Source organism: Brassica napus, chromosome C2 (genome assembly GCF_020379485.1).
Source record: "Brassica napus cultivar Da-Ae chromosome C2, Da-Ae, whole genome shotgun sequence".
Taxonomy (NCBI): Eukaryota; Viridiplantae; Streptophyta; class Magnoliopsida; order Brassicales; family Brassicaceae; genus Brassica; species Brassica napus.
The window spans coordinates 43,627,459-43,654,422 of NC_063445.1; the positions used below are offsets into that span (position 1 = coordinate 43,627,459).

Consider the following 26,964-nt stretch of genomic DNA (forward strand, 5'->3'; position numbering starts at 1 on the left):
TTTAAAAAAAATTAGTTAATAATACAATACAAAACATAATTGATGACATTAGACCATCAACAATGTGGTAGGTTTGATCAATTACTCAATAGTTGAAGGTAATGCAATGAGATTGTTGAATTTAGAAAAAATGACGTGGATTCACATAAGTTTCGAATCTATTCAATATGTTGAAAGAGGAAAAATGGACCAACAAAGTCATGTGTTCAATTTTTATTGGTTGTTTAGGTTCTTATGATTGTTTCTCCCCTAAACTATTTAACAGTAAAATATTTTTTTTTATAAAATATATAAAAATTCATAAAATTTTTATATTCTATAAAATATATTAATCTCGTTTTCTTTGAATATAAAAAAAAACATCATTTTATATATTTTTATTAGCCACTAAGCAAGTATTTTAGTGTTTTTAGATTTTTTAATCAAAAATATTAATTTTAGTATTATTTTAAAATATCAGTAAACAATGTAAATAAAAAATTGATGTAATTAGACCATCAACAATGAGGTAGTTGAATCAACAATTCAATAGTTGAAAGTGATGCAATGAGATTGTTGAGTTTAGACAAAATGATATGGATTCACACACGTGAGTTTATTCAACATGTTAAAAAAGGCACCACATTGTCATGTGGTCAATTCTTATTGGTTGTCTAGATCCTTATGATTTTATCTCCACTTAATTATTCAAATTCATTTATTTTATAATAAAATACAGATTTGAAAAATAAAAAGTTTCAAATTTCATAAATTTGTATGTTCTAAATTTTTTATTATATTTCTTTTATTAGCTTCTAATCAACCATTTAAGAGATTATCCAAATTCAGTTATTTAATAGTAAACTTTTTTTTTTAAGAAATAAAAAAAAAATCAAAAATCATAACTCGAACACAAAATACAATGACGGATAAGCTTGCACAGTGAATCAATCTTCTTTTGCTGTTCATAGGCAAGCGTAATTGTCAGTTTGATTTGAAGTGTCTTAGAAGTCTGTTTATGTTGATGACAAAAAAAATATCAAACACCATAACTATTTATGATCTGTAAATAGAAACCAGTCTCGTTTTATTTGAGTATAGGAAAATGTCATTTTGTTATATTTCTTTTATTAGCTTATAATAAACTTTTTTGGGTCATTTAGCTTATAATAAACTATTTTAGTGTTTTTAAACTATTTAACTATTAATATTAATTTTAGTATTACGTTAGTTAAGAATATAAATACAAAAAATTGATAGCATTAGACCGTTAACCATGAGATATTTGAATCAATAATTTAACTGTTGAAAGTGATGTAATGAAATTGTTGAATTTAGAAAAACAAAACGATGTGGATTTACGCAGTTTGAATTTATTCAACATGTTGAAAAATGGGATTCACATTGCCTTGTTTTCAATTTTTTGTCGTTGTTTAGATTCTTATGATTTTTCTCTCCACTCAACTATTTAAATTCAATTATATATTTTTTATAAATAAAAATATATCACAATTCATAATTTTTATAATCAATAAACATATACCAATCTCATTTTATTTGGATGCACAAAATATCATTTTCTTTAATTAGATTTTGGGCAACTATTTAATAATTTTTACAAAATTGGATAAGAACATAAATAAAAATATATTGATAACCTTATACACTCAACAATGGGGTAGTTGAATTAATAATTCAAAATTTTAAAGTGATGCAATAAGATTGTTATATTTGAAAAATGATGATGGATTCACATAAATTAAATCTATTCAACATGTGGAAAAAGAGAATCTACGTTGTTTGTTTAGATTCTTAGTGTTTTATGTCTGCTCATTTATTTAATAATAAAATATATATTTTTATAAAATTATGTCAAAATTCAAAAATTTATAGGATTTATAAATATAGATCAGTCTCGTTATTCTCTTTATATTTCTTTTATGAGCTTCTAATCAACTATTTAAGTGTTTTAAACTTTTTAGTTAGTAATATTGATTTTAATATTATTTTTAAAAAATTAGCTAATAATACAAATGCAAAAAAGAATTGATGACATTAGACCATCAACAATGGGGTAAGTTAACCAATTACTCAGGAGTTGAATGTAATATTATGAGATTGATGAATTTTGAAAAAATGACGTGGACTCACATAAGTTGAATCTATTCAACATGTTGAAAGAAGGAAAAAGAGCCACAATGTCAATTGCTCAATTTTATTGGTTGTTTAGATTCTCATGATTGTATCTCTTTTTAATTATTTGAATTCAATTATTTAGTAGTAAAAAAAACTAAAATAAAAATATATCAACCACTAAAAGTGATTCAATAATATTGGTTATGTTAGAAAAAATGAAGTCGATTCACACAAGGGGATCCACATTGTCATGTGTACAACTTTTTTTGGGTGTCAAGATTTTTATGATTTTCTTCCTTTCAATTATTCTAATTGAATTATTTAATAGCAAATATTTCCCTTAACAAATTTAAATAATATATCAAATTTATGAATTTTTTATGTATAAATAGAGATCTCTCGTTTTATTTTAATAGAGAAAAGTCATTTTTGTTATATTTTTATTATCTTCTAATCAACTATTTCAGTGCGATTTAACTTTTAAATTATTAATATTAAGTATAGAATGATGTTTTAAAAATAGTTGAAAATATAAATACATAATAAAATTATTAAAAATTATGTCATTTTAGTTATTTGTGTTAATTACAATCAAAAATATTTTTAATATTATAAAAAATAAAAATATGAATTATAAATGGTAGGTATGATGTTGAATTTTAGTAAACAAAACTATTTTAGAGATTAAAAAAGTGGATGTCGAATAATTAGGTAGAAGAAAAAAAAATGATACAAAGTGTTAAACAAAAAAAGAGAAGATGTTAAATTATGTCGACCAATGTAAATGGTCGATTATAAAAACAAATTGGTATCATAAAAAAAAATACAGTGGAAAAAATTAAATTAATAAACACCATAAATTGTTAAATTTCTCTGGTCTCAACTTGGGCCGGTTCAAAATATTACACAAATCGATAAGATGATAATTATTTATAGAATTCTATGTAAATATATATATGGTACCATTAAAACTATAAATTAATAATTTATATGTCTATACATTTATAATTTTACAAACAAAGTATTATATTTTCAATTTTTTATTCCTAATGGATTATCTTTATATTGTCACAATATTTAATATATTTTGGTGAGATTTGGTAAAATTATATCTAAAATCAAATTTAAATTATGTGAAACATATTTTATATACATCAAAGACTATAACCAAACCAATATGATTGTCGAATTTAAAAAAAAACGTATATATACTATTATTTGAGAAGTGAATTTGCTTATTTTTCATCTTCTTCAAGGGTTCATATAAGTCATTAATTTGATTAATATTATTATTTAAGTTTTATTTTAATTTTAATAAATATTTATCATGATATTTAAGATAATTAATAAACATTAACCTATTCTACCGATATATATACTATTATTTTTACAAGAACATATATTAATATACATATTTATAATGATATTTCCGTAATAATAATATTTGAAAAATATTGTCCTTCATTTTAGCTAATTTAGCTTATGTGTCATGATTTCAATTTCAATGATCTTAGATAATTTTTCTTTTTTTTTCTTTGTCATGTTCTCAATAATATATATTATATAATAAAAACGACTTTTGTATTAATAATATCAGTTTTTTTCTCAAAAAGATAATTTTTAGTTGTACTCTTATCTTGAAATAATATATCTATATTATTATTTGAGAAGTAAATTTGTTGATTTATCATTTTCAATGATTTTAGGTTATTTTGTTTATTTAGTCTGTAGTTTTGATTATTTGTCATCTTCTGCATTATTTTAGGATAAATCATTAGTTTAATGAATATATATTATTATTTAAAAAATTATTTCAATATATATATTTAGCATGATATTTAGAATAATTAATAAGCCAATATTAACTGATTCTATCAATAAATATATACAATTATTTTAAAGTATTTAATATATATTCTTATCATGATATTTCACCGATAATATCATAATTATGTTTATATTATATTTAGTTATGATTTTAATAAGTAATATTATATGCAGTTTCTCTGATTCTTATTGGAAAACTGATCCATATGCATTTTATTACAATATTAAAGTTAAGTTTAAAGGTAAAACATCATTAAAAATATATGTCATAAAATATATATGCTTGTCATCTTTTCTATGATTTTAAGATAATTAAATTAATATTATTATTAATATTTAAAAATACTTTCTTAATATATATATTTAGAATAATATTTAAGAAAAATAATAAAAGGATATTAACTAATCTACCGATATATATACAATTATTTTAAAAGTATTTTAATATATTTATCATGATATTTAGGATATTTAATTAATAAATAGATATTAATAATAAATATTAGAAAACTATACCTTATCATAATTACGTTTATTTTGTACTTAGTTTATGATTTTAATAACTAACATTATAGCCAATTTTTCTTATTCTTATTAGAAAAACTGATCTAAATACATATTTTTACAATATTAAACTTAAGATTAAAGGCAGACATCATTGAAAATATTTTATTTTGTATTTTTTACATGATAAACATCAAATTATATTTTTTATCCGTAAAATTACAAAAGTCATCAAAATAACATATTTAAAACCAAAATAGTAAATATTATGTAAATGACAAAATGAAAATTAACCAAAAACAAATTATGGATGTATGAAAAAAACTAGGATAAAAACATTAAATAAAAATTTTGACAGATAACAAAAATAATATAAATATAATCTAAGAGAATATAGAGATAATGTTTTGTAATTTATTATTTTTGTATTTTTGTCTCACTATTCTTAAAATCTGAATTATAAAGAATATATAATATTAATTGGCTATTGCTATTTTGTTAATGTTTTATGAGTTGTGATTGTTTATAATTTTTTCAATGCCATTGAATTGGTTTTAATCCACAAATACGATAATAATTTAATTTTAAATCTAAATTTCCTAATTGATTATTATTATTTTATCCAAAATTTACATCTCATAAATAAAACTATAATAAAAAACATAGTTTGATACATTTATTACCAACATAAATATTAAAATAATATGATTTTAAATTTTATCTAATTTAATAATTTGAAATTTGTATAAAAACATTAAAAATAATATTTGGTAGGTATATATATTAGTCCGCACAATGTGCGGACCATCAATTAGTATACACTAAAATCAAATATTTTTTTTATTTTAGACAAAATTATCTTAAAATACAAAAATTTAAAATTTTGTAAATTAATAACTCTATATATTAATAAAATATCTTAGTCTTAACATTATTGATTTATAGAATTTTTAACATAATATCATAAACCGGACCACCGAGCCTTGCTGATCAGTCAACCTCGTGAAAATCCCCTAGATATTATTTGATAATCATTTAAAAAGTTAAAACCTCAATTTTGTATTAATTACAAATTAAACTTGCTTAGGTGTCACTCTTGTACATCTTTTAAGTGCTGACGCGTCATCATTACAAAGCATTTAGACAAACCTTAGACTAATTTTTATTTCTCTACAATACTAACACTTATGTACCTACGGACCAAGTACTTAAAACATGCGTTTTAATACATCCCCTATTACTACACGATTTGCAAGTATATAACTATGTATATACTTATCAAAACAATTTATGTTTTTTTTTTTAAATCGAACGGCTGAGGTGGTCTGGGGAACCAGACCGGAATACAACAATCAATATAATACATGTCCCTATGAAAGGATCTTACTATCTTAGCTAATGAATCAGAAGATACATTAATCAGAAGATACATTTTCAGTTCTAGGAATAAAAACAATTGAGAATTCTGTGAATCTACTCTTCAGCTTCTGTAGCTCCTCTAGTTCAGTGGAGAAGTTTGGCCATGCTCCTGGGTCTTGAATCATTGAGACGAGATCCTTCCAATTGGTGCCAAAAGCCTGACACGTCGATAGTTGAAACATGCATCCATCGCCCATAAAAGGGCCTCAAGCTCCGAGTGAAGATGTGAGATTCTTCGTCGTTGGTTTCTTGCTCCCAATAGCTGAGTTGCTCCCCCTGAGGTTTTCCATGTCCACCCATAACCACTAAAGAATGCGTCATGTGTCCATGAACCATCTATTAGACATCTCTCTGAATTTGTTATCTGCTCCGGGGTTGTTCTAACTGTTTGTTCCTCTTGTTTGTTGTTAGCTTCAAACCAAGCATGACATTCTGATTCAGCATGTCGGACAGTTCCAATGGGACCCTATCTATTCCTCTGAAAAGTTTATCATTTCTTGCTTTCCAAATATACCACATAATCCAGGGATATGGGTCTTTATCCAATTCAGGGTCTTCTATGTCATTTTTCCTCCAAAAAAGATAATCAATGTTCTCATAATGACTCATAGTAGGGAACAATGATGGCGGAGTCCGGGTTGTTGTATGCGCCCATGTCTGTAATGCTGGGGAACACTCAAAGATGGCATGATTTATAGTTTCATCATCTGTTCCACATCTTGGACAATGATTGTCGCATCGCATATGACGATGTGTTAGGTTCTTTGTTACTGCTAATTGTCCAGAAATCGTTTGCCAGATAAAATGTTTTAGCTTTGGTGGAGCTTGTATCGTCCAAGCAAAGGCTTGGAGTTTTGTGATGCTCGGTTCTTTCTTGATTTCCACTGTCTCTCTGTTAAGGATGTTCCTGACTACCCAATATCCCGATTTAACAGTGCACATCTCATTCTTAGTAAAGCTCCAGCAATATTTATCTCGCTGATATCCTTGGCTTATGGCCAAATATTGAATCAGAGGGATGTCATCCGGGTGTACATAAATTTCAAGCATCTCCGAGTTCCATGTTTTTGGTTCCCCTATCATAAAATGATGAGCTGAAATCATTGGATGTACTACTGGTGCTATTGGTCTAGCTGGTCTTGCAGGTATTGTTGGTATCCAATGGTCATTCCAAGCTCTAATCTCATTCCCGGAATGAACCTTCTGTCTGATCCCCAACATTATCAATGGTTTTGCTGCCATTATACTTCTCCACCCATATGAGAGCCTATCTACCGTGTTAAGCCGCAAAAGCGTGCTACATCTGAAGTATCTTCCCCTCAGGACTCTAGATAGCAAAGAATCTGGGTTTTGTACCAAACGCCATAATTGTTTGCCTAGTAGGGCTAGGTTAAATTCATGGATCAATCTGAATCCAATTCCTCCCTCCTCTTTTGGTTTACATAGATTTTCCCATTTGACTATGTATACCTCTTTTGGGAAGGTTCAAGCTCCACCAGAACTGTGCAATGACACTAGCTAACTTTCACAGATCTCTAATGGTAGTAGCAGTGTTGACATCACATAAGTTGGAAGAGCCAGTAGGATAGACTTTATGAGTACTTCCTTTCCTCCCTATGTAAGCCAACATCCTGTCCAGCCATTTACACGATTTTGCAACCGATCCTTCAAGAAGGCAAATAACTTTCTTTTCCGGCCACTAATATATCAAAACAATTTATGTAGTATTGATATTTTTGTGGTATAAGATTAATAATTAAGGTCCGTTTTCACATGACCATACAACCCATACATTCGAAAAACCATACTGGTATTAGCCCCCTTCTCGATTCGTATTCAAAGGATCTTCAGCAATACAACAGCCAGTTGAGTGTTTGTTATTCTTACATTCTTCAGTTCTCAATGTTTCTTTATTCTAAATGTTCCCGACACCATATAGAACTGGAGAGCAACTCAGCAGAGGGATAAATAAAGCATAGCAAGACAACAAATATTTTTTTAGTTTCGTAACAGAACTAAACATTATCTGAAACATTTCACAAACATATGTGTAACCAAAATTACACTTTTCATAGCAAACAAAGATATTTATCAGTAATCGAGTAGTAACAAAAAATAAATTTCAAATGTTCATGATCAGTTAGTCCATACAATTTTCTTGATCTCGGGAATCTATATATCATTCCCGTTATTGTTATTTTGTGTTGAATACAACTGCACGAGGAACAAATAGAAAAGAAATATACGGAAATAAAATAGCAGGAATGAAAAAGAATGATTGTTTCTTTTCAATTTTAACAAAGAATAATTTTGTTATTTAATTCTCTAACAAAAAAAAAAGAATGAGAGGGAATGAGAGAGAATTATTATTTCTTGTGAATGGTGATTTTCTTAGAATTATTCTTGGATTTACCTCCTAGGTTCACCTCTAGGTTCACCAACCAATAGTATTTCATTATTTCAAATTCGATACCTTCTAAAAAAATAAACAAAATATTATCAATTTATATTATGTTTTTAAAATAAAAAGGTAAAAAAAATAGAGAAGTTACAAAAAAAAAGAATTAAAAAATATTTTTAACGTCGTTAGCAAAACACTAAACCCTAAATCCTAATCCATAAACCTTAAATCCTAAACCCTAAACCCTTGGGTAAATCCTAACCCTTGGAAAAATCCTAAACTCTAAATAAAAAACACTAAAACCCTAAACCCTAAACCCTAAATCCTAACCCTAAACCCTTGAGTATTTTAGTGTTTAGTGATTTTGATTTAGAATTTAAGATTTATCCAAGAGTTTAGGGTTTACCCAAGAGTTTATAGTTTACCCAAAGGTTTAGGGTTTACCCAAGGGTTTAGGGTTTGGGATTTAGGGTTTAGGGATTTGGATTTAGGGTTTAGAGATTAGGATTTAGGGTTTAGTGTTTTGCTGATGATGTTAAAAAAAAAAAAATTTGGAATTTACTACTATTATTTTATTTTTTTCTTTTACTTTTTAATTTTAAAAACATAATATAATTTGACAATATTTTTTTTTTTTTTAAAAGATATCGAATATGATATAATACAATCCTATTGGTTGGTGAACCTAGATGTTTACCCTAGGGTGTGAACCAAAAATAAGTCATTTTTTTATAAGAACGTTAGAGAATACATTATTCTCCATCATTTCTCGGTTATCATTTATACCCTGATCTGAACTGTTTTCCTTTATTTCACATTCTGGTTTCATAGTTTTCTGGAAAAAATAAATAAAAGAGATAATAATAGATAATAATTATTTAGGTATGTCAAACATTTTAGTCATATACGCACTCAATAAATCCACTATATTTCCTTCCATAATATCACATTGGAATTATTTTACTTAACTTTCTCAAGTATATTAATTTGATATACAGTCGTAAGTTTTAGACCTATTATCTTTTCATGCTTTCTCCTCGAGAAAACAAAAAGTAATGACTATATATAGTTTCCTAAAACAAAACAAATTCAAGATAGTAATTAAATGACATAAATTCAACAATGCTCTTAATAAATCTGATCACCATAAGAATGGTATGTATGTATATACTAAATTTATACGGTTTCTTTATGTTACCATATTTGGTTCACTGATATGTTTAATCGCAGAACCTAAATATATATAAATGAAAAGACATGTTACAATGCATTCTCCATTAAAAACCATAGAATACATGAGAATCTTACTATTTTCTTTGATGGCCGAGTACTTTTTATTGGCTGAGTTGGGAATATTGACTCCTGAACCAGCAATATGCGTTAAGATCGTCAACAAATGGATTACCATGAGAGGAGCAATGTCTAAGCACACCCTAATGGTTGTAGGAGACAGAGAAAGTAAATTATCATTTTAAAAAATCAATTGATTTATTTTAAAAGTTGTTGTTTAGGTTCACAATTTTTAATAGAAAATGGATTCAGTTCGTCCGAGAAAAATTATATAATAACCACAAAGAAAACATAATTGTATAGGTATTAAAAAAATCAATCAAATATAAAAAATAATTTGTCAATACTATATGTTTTAAATATTTATCAAATAAATTCAGTCCGCGCAAAACGCAAGTCTTTAGTTTTATTTATTACCGCTGCTTTAATGTAATTAACCACATTTATGGACGCTCGTTTGTATATCATAAAGTTCAAAAAAACCTTACATGTGGAAAAACAGCAGAGAGAGAGAGACCAAAAAAAAAAAAAAAAACTTCACGGCCAAAGAAAATGCACACGATAAACACCACCACCGGTTCACAAGATCCGATCGACCCAAACCGAAACCTCGACCCGGATCAGTACCCCCACCGAAACCCCAGCCATACCCAGTCTCGACGCCCCCGCGGGTTCGCGGCAACTGCTGCGGCGGCGTCGATGGGTCAAGCCGACAGCGATGTGAACAACGGAAACATAACCGGAGAGACGAGCAGCGGCGGAGGAGGGAAGGGGAAGAGAGAGAGGGAGAAGGAGAAAGAGAGAACGAAGCTCAGGGAAAGACACAGGCGAGCCATCACTAGTAGAATGCTCGCCGGGTTGAGACAGTACGGTAACTTCCCGTTACCGGCGCGTGCGGATATGAACGATGTAATCGCTGCTTTGGCGCGTGAAGCTGGATGGAGCGTTGACGCCGACGGTACTACTTACCGCCAATCGCATCAATCAAACCACGTGGTTCGAACCCTTTCTCTCAAAGTTGGAAACTTCACTAGTTTGTAGCTTACTCTGTTCTGTCCTTTGGTGATACATAATGTAGCAAAAGTTGTTTCCTTTAATAACCTATTTGCTGGTTCTGTTTTGTGCGAGTTTGTTTCATAAGATAAGTTATAAAGTTGGAAACTTTTCTAGTCTCTTCATCTAAAATTCAGTACCCATTACGACATTTATGAGAAGGAATTAGACGATAATTGTAATTTGAACATTTCTCAGTTGTAGCTTACTCTGTTCTTGGTTATACATAAAGGAATGTAGCATAGTTGTTTCCTTTATTAACCTATTATTGGTTGAGTTTGTTTCTTAAGCTAAGTTATAAACCAGGAATAGAGAAATATAGTATTATGAACTTGTTTGATGAATCATGGATAGGTTCAGTTTCCGACGAGATCTATTGAGAGTCCTCTTTCGTCAAGTACTTTGAAGAATTGTGCTAAGGCCGCACTTGAATGTCAGCAGCAGCATCCTTCTCTTAGAATCGACGAGAACCTTTCTCCTGTATCTCTTGATTCCGTTGTTATCGCCGAGAGTGATCATCCCGGGAATGGAAGGTATACAGGTGCTAGCCCTATCCCTTCAGTGGGATGCGTGGATGCCAATCAGGTAACAATAGAATAATGTTGAACTTTGGCTGAACTTGTTTTGAATCTAACAGTTTTATTGCTCTTTCAGCTTATACAAGATGTTCATTCCACAGAGCGCCGTAATGACTACACAGAGAACTTTTATGTCCCAGTGTACGCCATGCTTCCTGTGAGCTTCTAGTTAGAGAACTGTGTGGTTTAAGTGAGTACATAGTTTTCTTGAGCTGAGGTTCTATACGTTTCCTTTCAGGTTGGTGTTATAGACAACTTCGGCCAGTTGGTTGATCCTCAAGGTGTAAGGCAAGAATTAAGCTACATGAAGTCATTAAACGTCGATGGAGTTGTAATAGATTGTTGGTGGGGGATAGTCGAAGGCTGGAATCCTCAGAAGTATGTGTGGTCTGGCTACAGAGAGCTCTTTAACCTTATCAGAGACTTCAAACTCAAACTGCAGGTGTCGATCTCATTCTATAACTATTGCAATAAAGAACCGTCTTCTGTTTGTACTATCTTAGCAATAAGCATATGGTTATATGTGAAGGTGGTGATGGCATTTCATGAATATGGAGGGAATGCGTCTGGAAACGTAATGATCTCGTTGCCACAGTGGGTTTTGGAGATTGGAAAAGACAATCCAGACATATTCTTCACTGATCGTGAAGGAAGAAGGAGCTTCGAGTGTATGAACTGGAGCATTGACAAGGAACGGGTATTGCATGGACGAACTGGTATAGAGGTACTAAACAAGAACATCCATTTCTCCTTAACTGCTATAGTGGACATATCATTTTGTTAGTTTTAAATTTTGATTTTTTTCAGGTCTATTTTGATTTTATGAGAAGCTTCCGGTCAGATTTTGATGATTTGTTTGTGGAGGGGATGATTGCTGCAATAGAGATTGGTCTTGGAGCTTCTGGTGAACTAAAGTATCCATCTTTCCCGGAAAGGATGGGTTGGATCTATCCCGGTATCGGCGAATTTCAGGTATTTTTCAGATCTCTGAACTCTTTTTCTAACTTGTGACTGATAAAGTCTGAGCATGGTTGCTTCCTGTTGCAGTGTTATGACAAGTATTCACAAACGAGTCTGCTAAAGGAAGCAAAGGCTAGGGGGTTTGCGTTCTGGGGTAAAGGACCAGAGAATGCTGGACAATACAATTCACAACCTCATGAAACTGGTTTCTTCCAGGAGAGAGGTGAATATGACAGCTACTACGGTCGCTTCTTCTTGAACTGGTACTCTCAACTACTGATAGGACATGCAGAGAATGTTCTGTCTCTTGCCAATCTCGCCTTTGAGGAGACAAAGATTATTGTCAAGGTATAATCTTTTTGGCTAGTTTTTCTTCGAAACCAGTAACAGCAACAGACTCATACAAGAGCAAAATAATGCAGATACCGGCGATTTACTGGTCATACAAGACAGCTAGTCATGCTGCTGAACTAACTGCAGGATACTATAACCCTTCAAACCGTGATGGATACTCTCCTGTTTTCGAAACTCTCAAGAAATATTCAGTGACTGTGAAGTTTGTGTGCCCTGGGCCACAAATGTCTTCTAATGAGCATGAAGAAGCTCTAGCTGATCCAGAAGGTTTAAGTTGGCAGGTGATGGCAGTTTTTATTGATGACTTTGCTTTCTTATTTGTTTTTTTTTCTTTAACAGAAGCTTTGTTATATGTGGCAGGTGGTCAATGCAGCTTGGGATAAGGGACTTCTTATTGGGGGAGAGAATGCGATTACTTGTTTTGACAGAGAAGGTTGTATGAGATTAATCGAAATGGCTAAACCAAGAAACCATCCTGATAGCTATCACTTCTCCTTCTTCACTTATCGCCAACCTTCTCCTCTAGTTCAAGGATCCACTTGCTTTGCAGATTTAGACTACTTCATAAAACGCATGCACGGTGAGGTTTATATGCAGTTACAATCAATCGCGCATGTCTACATTGGTAAGCTTTTGTTCTTACGATTCATTGTATGTTTTTGCAGGTGATTTACAGAGATAAACACTGGTTGGAACTTGGAAATCAGAACCGAGCAATAGAGAGGTTTTTTTTTTTTGAAAGTAAGTTTTTGTTTAACTTTGAAACTTCAAAACCAATTTGGCTCATAAGAGTAACTGCCTCTAAAGCCGGTTTGAACTTAACCTTTGGGAAAGAGTATCCATGACTTTAATGATTGGAACTCTTAGAAATATAAAATCCTCCCTCAGCTATTATCTTTGGTTTCTCAGCTCTTTTGGCCTTTTTTTTGTTGCAATGATAAACTGCGTAATGGTATCAAGATTTATGTCGAAATCGTTTCTCAAGAAGAAAAAGACTACATACTGCATCGAATATTGATATTCGTGAGGAAATGTAATGCAAAAAAACGTCTATTCCACATACAAAATGTCAATTGTGTTGTCTTGTATTGTGTATTTGTGTTGGTGTTGGTGTTGGTGTTGGTGTTGGTCGACAGTTCCTCTAGCAAAATTATTGTTAAACTACTGTTTTATTTTATGGGAAGATATTGTTCCTTATATGTACGTCGTAGAATTTGAGAGGGCCGATTTTACTCTTTTAAAATTTATGGGAAAACCTTAACAATTATGAAGGGCTAAACAATCTTTTTCTTTTCTTCTTTTTGTCTTCCAAATTACACACAAAAGTGGTTAATAAGTGTGACTATGCCTTCCACAGTTACACGCAAAAACATAAGTTTCGACAAAAGCAACTTTCTGTTTTAGAATGAAAAATAAACTTTTCGTCATATATCGAAGAAATTCTAGTCGAATAGAAGATAAAAACTCTGAATATCTTGATTTTCTTTCATCTTCTCATTAGTATTATGAATAATATATACTAGTTGTTGCAATTATTGTAGAACAATTAAAAATCAACCCCAAAAATAAAAACATATAAAACTAACCAAGTTAAAGAAAGAAAAATCAAATGAGAGACAAGACTACAAGAGCCCTAATGCTTGTGAGCAGAAGTGCAATGAGATTGTGGGATGTAATTATGATCAGACGGTCTAAACCTAAGCTCACAGCTAAGGTTACATTCGAACTTAACCGATCCTATTGGCCCGACTCGCCATCGAGCCTTTGACCCACCTTTGAGCTCGAAAGTAATCACATCTTGTTTAACCGCATAGTCTGTGGCTTGAATCATGGTTGGCGTCAATGGTATCGGATACGACTGAACCACGTAATGAGAAGACAATGTTTTCTCTTTGTCAACTTCAAACTCTCCCTGTCTTAAATACGCGATTGTTCTACCTTCATAGCTTAGCTTGAAATTGGTTTCATCAAACAGGGCATGAGCCTTACCATTATCATTCTCTGCACGTATCACAATCGTTATCTGCGTCTGCATGACTCCAACTATATCATACCTGGTCAATAAAAAAAAAAAAGATTATTAATTCAAAACTGAAGATCAAGAGAAGGGGAAAGGGTCTTGGTGGGAAACCGTACTTCAAGAGGTCGAGGTGAGCATACTCGACGCTAAGGATGGGAACTCTAGGATGAATGACCATGTAACCAGCGAAGATTGCAATGCCACCAATGATCACAGCAACAGAGATGATGGCACAGATGATGGCTAAACACCAGATGAAAGGACTTGTACTATGACGAGAGGAGAACCTGGTCATTATTATGTGGCTCTCGGACTAGGGTTTTGGTTATGGATTGATGAGACAGCATCCGGGCTGGGACACAAGTTCTTGTCTTTTTGGTGGGTGAAGTTTGAGAGAGGGATAATTGAGTTGAAAGGATTAGGTACTTAACCCTCATTGGTGGGGAAAGTCTTGGTATCTTTCTTTCCCTTGATGTAAAGGCAAAAAAATGGGTGTTGCAAGTAACATACATACATAATTGTATAAAGTTTCATACAACTTCGTAGATTTTTAAGGAATCTTCTACTTATTTATAAATAGTGTCTAATGTGCTTTTTCGCTATATATAGAATGAAATTCTTAACTTGCAAGTGTTAAATAACAAAGCATATAGCTAGTACATATTATATATTTAATGATTTGCAAATACCAAAAGGTTCAAATAGTACTTTTTGTTTTCTGTTTTTCTCTACATAGAAGAACCAATAACATTCTCTCGTGAGGCTAAAGCTCATCATGACAGAAAGAAAGAACATGAACTTGCCAATATGATATGCCTACCATTAAAACTGTTCTTTTACCCTAAAAGCTGAAATCGAAAACAGAGGTAAGAAAAGGAAGTGCACACAAAAGCCCTTTTTAAGAAAGACAGAAATTCATCAGTTTAGAAATGTGTGTTTCTGCCTCGGCCCCTCCCACCACCAGAGTAGTAACCATAACCCGAGTTTGAGTAGTCATTGTTGTTGTTATTATATCCGCCATGGTAATTGGTTTGTGCAGCTAGATATGCACCCTGACCCGGTTGTGGTTGAAGTGGTCTTTGAAAATGGTTCTGAAATAACGATGAAGAGAACAAAAAGGTTCATAAACCAAACACTATTGCAATTTGAGGAAGAGAAAGCTTCAAAACTTTAGGTTGGTGAACCTAGAAAGGATGAAACAAACCTGTGGGTCTTGTCTCATGTGGTCGGGAAATTGGATGTGTTGCTGTTGTTGTCCGCTTCTTGCCGTACGGTCAAGTCGATTGCACGAGATTGTATCGAAAAAGTCATCCTTTTTATAAGCAGGCTGCAACAAGTAAAAGAAAACGTTGACTGCTTCATATTATCTAGGTAACGTCAAGACTCAAGACCTTGAGAATCAGATCTCTATTTCACTTAGATAAAGGTAGAAATGAATACCTTTGTTTTCCCTTCTTCGCTTGGCTCAACTGCAGTCTGTTCCGTGTGATTAGTTTGATTGTTTTTTCCGAGAAAGCCCCATAGTTCACTCTTATTGAACTTGTCATTCATTGCCTCAAAATCAAATTCTTCAGTGAACTCAGCGCTAGAACTAGGGGTCCAAGACTGCAGCACATTTAGAACCAGAAGAAAAAAAGAAAAAAAGAAAAAAACCAAATTAGAAACTATAGCATATATTGCACAAAAGATAAAAACAGTCATGGCCCTTGATATATGAGATCATGTATCTAAGAACCAATATGATCACGAAGAAACTTCACCATAACTGTGATAAATCATGCATAGGTGTGATAATTACGAGAAAACATCAGAAATATAACTTTAAGAAAGAAAGAGAAAGACCTGATGAGCTGAAACCGGAAGAGGCAGCAAAGGCGCTTGATGTGTGGTAGCAAGACTTCGAGAAGGCACACCCACTGATGCTGGGTTAGATTGCAGTAACTCCATTCCAAAGAATGACTGAGGCGAACTCGATAAAGGATCAGGAATTACAGGAGCTGAATCAGAAGTCACAGCTGGTAACGTATAAGGTGTAGATCGGTTAAGATGGTTTATCTGAGAGTCATAGACACCTTTACCAACAGCCTGGGGTGCAATGGGGTAAGTGTTCTGAATATACGGAGCAGAAAGTGGAGAAAGGTTGGTAGGTGAAGAAGCAAGGCCAGGTGGAGTACGAAGTTGTGCTTGACCAAGGGGAGACGGGTTAGAAGAGTATGCTAGATTAGAAGCAACGTCGGGTGTATGAGTAACAACCTTCGTTGTATCATCTACTAATCCCATAATTGGTGAAGCAAACATATCTACAATATGTGCTTGATCATTGTGCTTCGTAGAGGATGATGAAACTGCATGTTGCATCATACCAAGAGGGAGTCCAGTAGAAGCTAGTTTGTTTCCTTGCACAAAAGAAGGCGTAGGCATAGGCATAGACGCTGGGGATTCTGTCAAGCTTCCTCCATCACCTAAAGGAACCGGTGAATGTAGTGTGGTAGGAACCGGATTACTAGTCAAAGCAGGTGTATGGACCCATTGTCCTCCTCTCCCCAAACCATAACCTCTATCATATCCAGTAGGCGGAGAGCTCACAGCTGGCCTAGACTGAGAGGACTGTAAACGACAAAACAAAAAACTCATCATCTTAACCGACAGTTATCCTTTATCCACGCTTCACATGAATGTCTTTACCTGACTGATGTCCTTTTCGCTTTGAATATCCTTTCTTGATTGTACAGATGGAGAAGGGTTAACTTGCAGATCCTGAAAACACCAAACACGTAAGTATTCATCACAAATCATTCTAACTAACCTTCAAAGTTCTGTAGTGATCGTGTATAAGTAGGTAAGAGGATGAACACTAACCTTGATGTCACTTCCCCGGAAAAGAATGTAATCGTAAACAGCATCAGACGGTGGAACTTGCGGCCCATCTTTCTTCCTCCCCTCTGTACCACAAGATCTTACTGCAACAAACCATTCAAAAAAGTAACATAAGAGCATTATCATTCAACACAAGCTAAGCTTTGCATACACATTCTCCACTAAATCTCAACACAAACTTGAACTGAAACTACTTATAAACGAATGTTCAGAGCTTTCATCTTACATCCTCTTTAATCTAAACACCAAAATCCAGAAAGCAAAATCACTAATCAGATTCACAATACACAAGCGTAAACAGGTCACGAATACACGAGGGTAAACATGTAAATCTAAATTAGGTTAAATCCGAAAAATCGCATTAGGATTTCGAGTCCGTACCCTTCTTCAGACCTAGCGTAGAGTCGTGAACGTTGAGGTGGTATAGAATGCCTTCGTAGCGGATCTCGGACTTAGAAATTAGACTGATGAAGCTCCCAATGAACGTATCGCCCGGCGACGGCGACGACGATTGGGAACTCTCACTCGCCATTTTAGGGATTATCAGTGGAAACAACGGAACAATGGAATCAGCGCGTGTAATCGATTTGGGTTTTTGCTCTTTCTCTTCTGTTGATTTTTTTTTTGAAAAATCTCTCTTCTAGCTTTCTCTCAAAACCGTCACAGCTCGAGTTCGTCTCCGTCGAGGTTTTTAAAGTCATCATCTGTGAGCCGTTGATCCATCATTCAGAATATTTGGGCTTTTTTCTAGGCCCATGTTTTTTAGATTCACAATTTGTTTTTGATTCAACCTCATGGATATTCGTTTATGCAGTAAACTACTATTCGTTTACAAATACTCTAAATCAAAGTTGTTGGATATATCGTTTTGACTTCTAGTTGTTTTATGATTTCGCTCAAAGTGCATTTGTTAGGATTTCCATTTGATAAATCGAGCTGAAATTTGGTTTTTTGTTTCTTTTTTTTTAAATTTGATTTTTAAATAGTCATAAGAGTTAGCTTTCCTATGGAAGTGATTGTTTTCCAAATGGTTTAGGAGATGCGTCCATCATAGTGAAAACTGGTTTTGTAATCCCAACATAAAGTTCAACCATAACAAGCAAGGATGCACCCGATCCAACCCAAAAAGGATGGGCGGGCCAATATGAGTCATATGACCATAAGGAACACACATACTTATAATCCTAGTGACGAATGGATGTGAAAATTTGCTTAAGGCACTAAACCAATATAGAAGATAATAAAAATTTGTAGTGTAAAATTTGTAAACACAGCCAATGGGCGTTAAACAGCTGCTTATGTTGCCTACCCCTGCGGACTAGGCATGATCATCATAACGAGCACACACCTCCTCATGATTTGATGCGAATGTGGATGGTTTAGAAGAGCTGAAATGACAATGTTTTTGGTTGGTTTTGAACATTTTCATTATGTTGGCTGATCCTAATGACAGATCCACGTGAAAAGTTTTAGCATCGGGCATAGACGCTACTTTTTGCTTACCACGCCTTCTTTTCTTCCAAGACCCGGGAAGTGTTAAGACCGTGGGCTGCTACACAGGACATTGCTAAGCATATTGGGTTTAGTGGAGCCACCTCCAAGCATGCCTTCCATGTGTGGGTCACTAATATGAACAGACTACCTACCCGCTGTCGTCTCGCCTCCTAGGGTCTGCAAGTTCAAATGTCATGTTGCATCTGTTCTTTTCATCTGGAAACAAGGGACCACTTGATGCTCTCTTGTCCTTTTGTTGAGGTCTATGGTCTGAAACTCGTCGAAGGTTCATGGACTTCATCTTCCTTGACAGCGACACCAACTAACCTCCGTATGATGGTGGTTCAAGCGCTAGTTATGCTATCTGGCATCAGATAAATAACATGCTTCACAACCAAACTTTGGTTCCCCTTGGTTGTCTTCAGAGAGATTGACAGTCATATGATTAATTCTGTCTATGCATTGAGAAAGCGTAAGCAGTACACCTCTCTCATGTTTTTATAGCTCATTTGACCCATCTGTGTTCTTTTTTCCTCCCTTGAATGTGTTCTTGGCGATGACTAAGATTCTAAGTTTGATTGATGCTCTGTTTTTTACTTTATTTTTGCCAGAGCTTCTCTTGTAAAGGTTTCCCACTTTTGTAGAACAATCTCTTATCATTTATGAAGTTAACATTCTTAGCAAAATTAGGGGTAAAAATGTAACAAATCAAAAATATTATCAGGTCGACTATAGACAACTGCACTGATCTCAAGTTACTTGTTGAATACACCTATTTATTTTATTAAAACAAAAGTACACTTATATAATAATCCTAAAATTAAACAATATTTACAGCCAAATGCCATTGATAATTAAATTAATCTCTCATTAAAAATGATTGTTTTTTCCACATATTCATTGTTTTCCTAAAATAACTCAAACGAACTATAAAGAAGGAAACATATTATTAAAAACTCAAACGAACTACATTGTTTTCCTAAACGTGATTTCCACGACTATAATAAAGGAACTACATCAATTTTAAATCCAGACTATAATAAATGTGACAAAATCTTTGATTTTACTCTTATAATAAATGAAGAAGCATAAAATCTTAAATAAACATTTACGCCTATACTTGCGGAACAAGCACAATATCTTATCATATTTTTTACATTTTTTTTTTACTTTTCCAAATTACTTCATTAATTTTATTTACCATTATAATTTGATTTCATTTATTTTACGTATTAACCATAATAATTTCATGTGTCTAAATGAAATTACTCCAATAGTGACAAGAAGTCAAACCGGTTAACAAAATTATTTTTATTTGTTTTCTAAATCATTTAGACATGGTCATTCATGTATTCGTTCAGATAGATATCGGTTTTTATGGATATCAAGTTTTTGGATTTAAAGTTAAACTATGTTCGGGTATTATAAATTTTCGAACAAAGTTCAAGTTGGATTCTTTCGGATCCGGGTAAGTTTGTAAGAACCAAAAAATACCTAAATAACATATATGTTTTAAGAATATCACTAAACAATTTATAAAAAGTAAAAACTAAACTCGCACGGATGTGCGGGTCAAGCTCTAGTTTACGAAATTAAAGCTCACGTATGTACGTAAAGTCCTACATGACATTCTTTGGTAAGAAGCAAAATAGCCACAATTAAATTGTTGAAATACCTGCTCAAAAATTTTCATTCTAACCAAATTATAATATATTTAATATTGACCCAAAAAGATATAATTAATAAAGGTACATATGTAAAGTCAACTACAAGTATGGAAGAAAATATAATTTTCATAAAGTCAAATACATAGATGTTACGTACTGCGAAATCTAGTTATTAGTTGAGTCAATAATACAATATTTATTTAATTAATAGTGTCGCATGATATTTTCTAAGTTTAAAATTCGATAGTAAAGGTAGAGGTCCTCTACAATATATTTGAACACGAGGATTCGATTTTTGCCAAGAGATTAAAGCTGTAATCCCAGCGCAACAGAAAATAAATTAAAAGATAAAAAGTGGAGCAAAATAAAAGAGGTGGAAAAAGAAGAGAATAAAAAAAAACAAAGTAAATTATTTCTCTGAGAAATACAAGAATAAATTTTAGAATGTATTTTCACTTTATATACAGTACACAGAGTATCGTTGCATGCTGACATTACCTAATTGGTAAATTTAATGGTGAATATAGAATACGTTGAATTTCAAAATAAAAAGGTATTTTTGGTCAAATAAAAAAAATATTCTATAAATATCTTTTCGTCACACTCTAAGAAAAACATTGGTGATCCGTTGATAAATTACAGTTGTACATTTTCAAGAAAAAAATTATGATCTATTTTCTTATATAATAGTCATTTAAATAGAGGTGGACACGAATCGAATATCTAAGTTTATGGAGATATTCGTGATCATTCATTTTTATCTGTAGAATTAATTATCTGATTCATTTCGACCGTAGCCATCTAGATATTTGGTATTTTGGATATCTGGAAAATTTAGATTTTTAACAAGATATCTGATTCGATCTGTGCAATAACATAAAAATAAATAAAAATCCAATTTAATATAAAATAATATAATTTATTACAAAAATAAAATATTTGCTTTTTTAAAATTCTAGTAATTAATATAATAGCTTTAATAAAATAAAAATATTGTAAAACTTATATAAAATATTATATTTATATAATTTATATATAATTCCTTCAATATATGTGTATATATGCATATAATGGATCAGATATCCGTTTTAAAAAATATTAATATTTGTGATTTACTTCATTTTTTACGGATATTGCATATTACTGTTTGATTTGCTTCGTAAAATCACGGATATCTGAATTTTTTAGTTTGAATCAAAACAAATAATGAATTGAATCAAAATTTACTTATATTTTGGCCAGACCTAAGGACAGACAGATCAGCAGTAGTTAATTCTTATAGCAAATAATATAATTCCCGGCCAGTGTAAATTGTTGTCTAAAGCAAAAATTTATTTTGTGTCCCTTTGGCTAGTAGGCTACATGCAACCTCACATCAAACAAGTATTAAAAGTATTAAAAGGTGAATATAAGCATCATCTAGACTGTCTACGTCAGATGAAAAAATCAACCAATAAGGGGGGTTTTAATTTGCCATATCAGCTCACATTCTCTTCTTCATCAGGACGAATTCGTCGATCTATATATCCAGTTCCGTTCGTTTTAACCTAATATACTGCTCACCTCTCTTTCTTTACAACCTTAATTATGTGATTAAGTTGCCCTTGTGTCTACCCCTCCTTCAGTTTTCCTTATTAACTGAGCCACAAATCTGTCAAAACAATTGAAAAGAAAGATGATCGTTCGGTTCCTAGAACAGAATTGATAATACTTTCCCCTATTAACCTGTCAATCAGTTCTGGGCTACGCCATAGGCCATGGCAGAGGAAGATCTTGAATGTGTTCGGTGGTTGCTATGGGATAGTGTTGCATCGTATGAAGCTTTGGTGCTTTGTGGAGCTTCTTCGGGTGTGATCAAGTTGTGGAATCCACTATCCAGAAGTAACAAATTAATTTTTGCCTCTCAGTTTGGTTTGTATTTGGAACTCTAAACCTCAACTCATGTAATTTTTTTTGTCTTTCACCTACAAAACTTTGTTTCATCGTGATTTTACAGGTGCAGAGATTCATATATGGAGTTTCTGATGTAGATTGCTTAAAAGAGGAAATACATTACTTTCAGATGGAATAGCTTGAATCACGTTCAGTGTAACATCAATGAAACTCTCATCAAACAAATATGTGGTTACTGATTCTATTATTAAGAAAAGAAATATGATACAAGATTAGTTACTATTATATTTAACAATAATCTGAGTTTCTCTGCAGCTGATGCAGGTTTGAAGTGGTCTATCTTGGTTACAAGGGTCTCAACATAGGTATAACAAAGTAGACGTTTTTGGTTATTGTTAGGGGGTGAACTCAGGTTATAAAAACACCAAATAAAAAAACATTTTGTTTGTTTGTAGTTTATTGAGATGTTTTAACAATTCAATAATAAGATTGAGATTTGTTTTTGATATACTTGACAGGGAAGCATGGTTGCGAAAGCATCGAAATCTAACTCTTGATTATGGCAAGGCAAGTGAAAAATAAAGATTTTTAAGAGCTCTTATCTTATCACTAACAATTTGGACATTACATGGTGATTTGGTTAGTGCCAAATTACATTTTTTTTGCTTCAGGTTTGCTCCTTGACTTGATGAATGAATTAATTGGCTGATCATACGGACTCATCTCTAAAGGAGTAAACAAACGACTTGGTAGCAAGCAACCAAGTAGATCTCATTACAGGGCAAGTCCCATGCAGATATACAAACAGATGTTCCTTCTGCCAAAAAGGAACACAAAGAAGCCAATATGAATATCGAGAAAACAACATGTGAAGTGAATGCTTAAAATTAGAATAGTCTTTCTTCCTTGATGACCTGCTCGAGAACGGGACTCCTAGAGGGAAGAAAGACGCAGCGACCGCATTGTCCAACCTCTGCATTTATCAGGGAAACAAAGGCAGAGCGGTTAGAGCCGGTATAGTGCCTGCATTGGTTAAGATGCTAAGTGACTCGAGCAGCCACAGGATGGTTGATGAAGCTTTGACTATACTCTCGGTCCTTGCAAGTAACCTAGACGCTAAAGCAGTGATAGTAAAAGCGAATACTTTGCCTGCATTGATAGGTATTCTCCAGACGGGTCAAGCTAGAAACAGAGAGAACGCTGCAGCTATATTGCTTTCGCTGTGTAAGAGAGATAATGAGAAACTGGTGGCGATAGGTAGACTCGGTGCGGTTGTGCCGTTGATGGATCTGACGAAGAACGGAACAGAGAGAGGCAAGAGGAAAACTACGTCATTGTTAGAGATTCTTCGTAAAGCATGCCAATAATATTATTATTGGTCTGACAAAATAAAATAAGGTTCGTCAAGCTCTCATTTTTTTAAGAAAAGTTTGTTGGCTATTTATTCAATTATTATGTTAATATTTTGTTCAATTGATTTGATTTTTTAGATATTAATTCCATTTTGTGGAATCAAATCTTGAGATGGTGAGCTAAAAGGGTTTTCGAGAATCGAACTCTTTTTTTGCTTGCTGTGTATTTATTTGTAATAAAATTTGGGAATGATAACTAATAAGCTTTGAGATTGTTATTTGTGTTTCTGGTTCATGAATTTCCATTTTTTTGTTGATTTTCAAATTCAACGCGAGTTGGTGGTTGCCCTTCTAGACAAGGTTAACTTGGACCACAAGCAATAGTTGTAAATAAAAAGATCCCGTAAATAAATGATTTAACTTAATAACTAGATTCTGGGCGGGTATATTTTTTGTTTTATATTTTTTAAAAAGTTAATTTTTATATTTCTGTGTGTTTTAGTTATATCTATGTTTTTCTTTGTATAATGTTTTTCTTAAATGATTAATAAGAAATTTTTATAATTGTACTAAAATAGTTAGACCATACATATATCAATAGGTCATGTTCCTAATTTAATAGTATTGATTGGTTTGATACCAAAGTTGGTGTTGTTTTGGTAGGCAAGTAGAGGTGGACCATATGTGCATGTCCTAATAAACCGGCGTGCTTACTGGAATCTTTGGAGGTATCAAAACTTTCAAACAACATAACCTCATAAATTTATATATAACAAAATCGTTCATAAAAATCCAATGATTGTTGTGACTAATTAGATTTTATTAATTTGAAATTCTTAACAAGATAATATACTGTTATGGGATGAATTGTCTTAAGGCTGGACCTAATTCTAAGGTTAACCGATAAAAATAGTTCAAACAACGCAAATCATGTAGATTATGCACATTAAGTAAAAGAAGTGTAGATCAACCATACTATGTGGAAGAGATCCAGATCAATCAAATCGAAAATTTTATTATAGTTTTAAATGATAAAACAGTTCAAACGATATAAATCAGATATTTAAATAATAAAATAATTAAAACATAGAATATATAAATACAATATAGTGTATTTATAATGTTTTAAATAATAAAATAATTAAAGCATAGAATATATAAATACAATATAGTGTATTTATGAATTTTCTTTAAATTAGTATCTATTATAATGTTTTATATAAAATGTAAAGTCATTATATTGGTCACCACAACTTATACTTTTTGAAAATTGTATAATTTATAAATACTTAATTTGTAAAATAGTAATTGATGAAAGATCATATATACTTTCTTTAATTATATGCTTAGTAGAAACATGTACCCGTGAAAGACAATTTAACATTTCTAACATACCTTCCATCTTATGTAAAACTTATATTATACACCGATCATAAAGCTTTCACAGCTAGTAAACTAAGTATCTATGTTCACAAAGCTGAAAAACATAAGTAATCATAAATATAAAATTATTGTGGTGACAAACATTATCCGTTAAATATATAATAATGGTAAAAGCAAACAACCCAAAATATCTTTATGATTAATAACTTTTATTCACAGAGACAAGATAAAATCAAAATTTAATGCATGAGTTCGAGCAAAAAAAAAACCTATACAATTCATAGGATAATCTTCAAAGAAACCCAACTAAAAACAACATTTCGATTGTATTTCAAACAGTTTTTGTATTCTGAAATTAGTCTTGGTATTTTAAAAAAAAACTAATAAATACAATTTATTACAGTTTAGAAAATCCAAAATAAAATTATATGCAATATTCAAACAACCAAAATCAGTCCATGTCATTTTTCCCATTCTCATACTAAATGTTAGGCATTAAATTTTTTTGTAAAATTGTTAACATTTACGCGGAAAACGATTTAGTAGTTGTAATACCCTTAAATTATTATTTTAAATTGGCGTCTAAAACACTAGCTTTACGAGCTTTAAGTCAAGTCAGGGCCGGCATTGAGTATAAATAAAATAGAACACATCGACCGAGCAGACATTGACCAAGTTGGCTCAAATTTCCCGACTTATGGGTCAAAGTCCTCCGTGAAAAAAGATTAGAATGGAATCGGCCTTTAGCAATTCTTAAGCTATCTATTCTATTAATACAAAATCATTTCTAACATTTGCCCTCAACTTTCCCCGGAATATTACATCTATTGCCATTGGACCAACTTTTTTAAAAACTGACTTTTTAATAACTGTATCTAACTATTCCTAAACTCACCACGTTCTATTTTGTCTACAACATGATAGCTGTTACTTTTTTTTTTCCTTGAGGGCCCACTAGCGGCTCTTTGATTTACAACCGAGCGTCGACTCTTTGATATATATATCTATGATAACATAGGCCTCGATTTCAATGTAAAAATATAATAATGCAGTATAGTTCCAAACATTCTATTAAATTTAACTTATTGTAAACAATATATAAAAGTTAAATTTCTGAAATATTGAAAAAATAAAACAAAAAATATACCCGTCTTTTCATACGGAAATCAAAATCTAGTTTTTTTATTTAATAAAACAAATTCTAAACTAATTTACTCCAACTGTGGTTTATTTGATATTTAATTTTTTTGTAAACTGCTTTCAAATTTATTTGATATTTACTTCCGCGAAAGGTATTAAATTCTTTTGACCAGCCACTTACTACTACTATTATCTATTCTATCCGTTCCTAAAAAATCTATATTCTAGAAAAGATTTTTGTTTCAAAAAGATACATATTTTATATTTTCAATGTATTTTTTGTCAACTAATAGTGAAAAATTGTGAAGTTCAAGAACATTAATTTCATTTTTTAAAATCTTATTGGTTTAAAAATATAGGAAATATAAAATTACAAAAAACTATGCATTTATACCTAAGTTTTAATATGTTTTATTAAAAAGTGTGAAAATTCTAAAACATGGATCTTTTAAGAACAGAAAGAGTAATAATTAGTGTTACAGCTTACATAAGTATTGATCATGATTCTATATAAATGCTATAATAGATGTCATATATTAAATTCTTATATGATTTCTTTGTGTACTGCAAAATGCAAATTAGGCATGAGATTTAAAATCCAAGTAAATATGTAAATCCAGAGGTTTTCTATCGGATT

The 26,964-nt window shown here is 31.8% G+C and overlaps 3 protein-coding genes across 3 annotated transcripts; 1 reads left to right on the top strand and 2 right to left on the bottom strand.

Annotated features, from left to right (window-relative positions):
• Positions 1–10,030: 10,030 nt before the first annotated feature.
• LOC106361233 (beta-amylase 8) lies at positions 10,031–13,474 on the top strand. Its single transcript, XM_022696717.2, has 10 exons — positions 10,031–10,552; positions 10,970–11,194; positions 11,264–11,344; positions 11,426–11,629; positions 11,717–11,911; positions 11,995–12,159; positions 12,235–12,495; positions 12,570–12,782; positions 12,862–13,081; positions 13,167–13,474. Exons 1-10 carry the CDS (start codon positions 10,109–10,111, stop codon positions 13,181–13,183), a joined length of 2,025 nt encoding a protein of 674 aa, XP_022552438.2. The 5' UTR covers positions 10,031–10,108; the 3' UTR covers positions 13,184–13,474.
• Positions 13,475–13,961: 487 nt separating this feature from the next.
• On the bottom strand, positions 13,962–15,036 carry LOC106359842. The gene is made up of 2 exons (XM_013799472.3): positions 14,638–15,036; positions 13,962–14,555 (listed from the first exon to the last, which is right to left on the bottom strand). The coding sequence occupies exons 1-2, from the start codon at positions 14,814–14,816 to the stop codon at positions 14,135–14,137; spliced, it is 600 nt and encodes a 199-aa protein (XP_013654926.1). The 5' UTR covers positions 14,817–15,036; the 3' UTR covers positions 13,962–14,134.
• A 135-nt stretch (positions 15,037–15,171) lies between these two features.
• On the bottom strand, positions 15,172–18,081 carry LOC106361234 (decapping 5-like protein). Its single transcript, XM_013800955.3, has 7 exons — positions 17,780–18,081; positions 17,381–17,481; positions 17,207–17,278; positions 16,364–17,128; positions 15,962–16,126; positions 15,726–15,848; positions 15,172–15,612 (listed from the first exon to the last, which is right to left on the bottom strand). The coding sequence occupies exons 1-7, from the start codon at positions 17,928–17,930 to the stop codon at positions 15,445–15,447; spliced, it is 1,545 nt and encodes a 514-aa protein (XP_013656409.2). The 5' UTR covers positions 17,931–18,081; the 3' UTR covers positions 15,172–15,444.
• Positions 18,082–26,964: the final 8,883 nt, after the last annotated feature.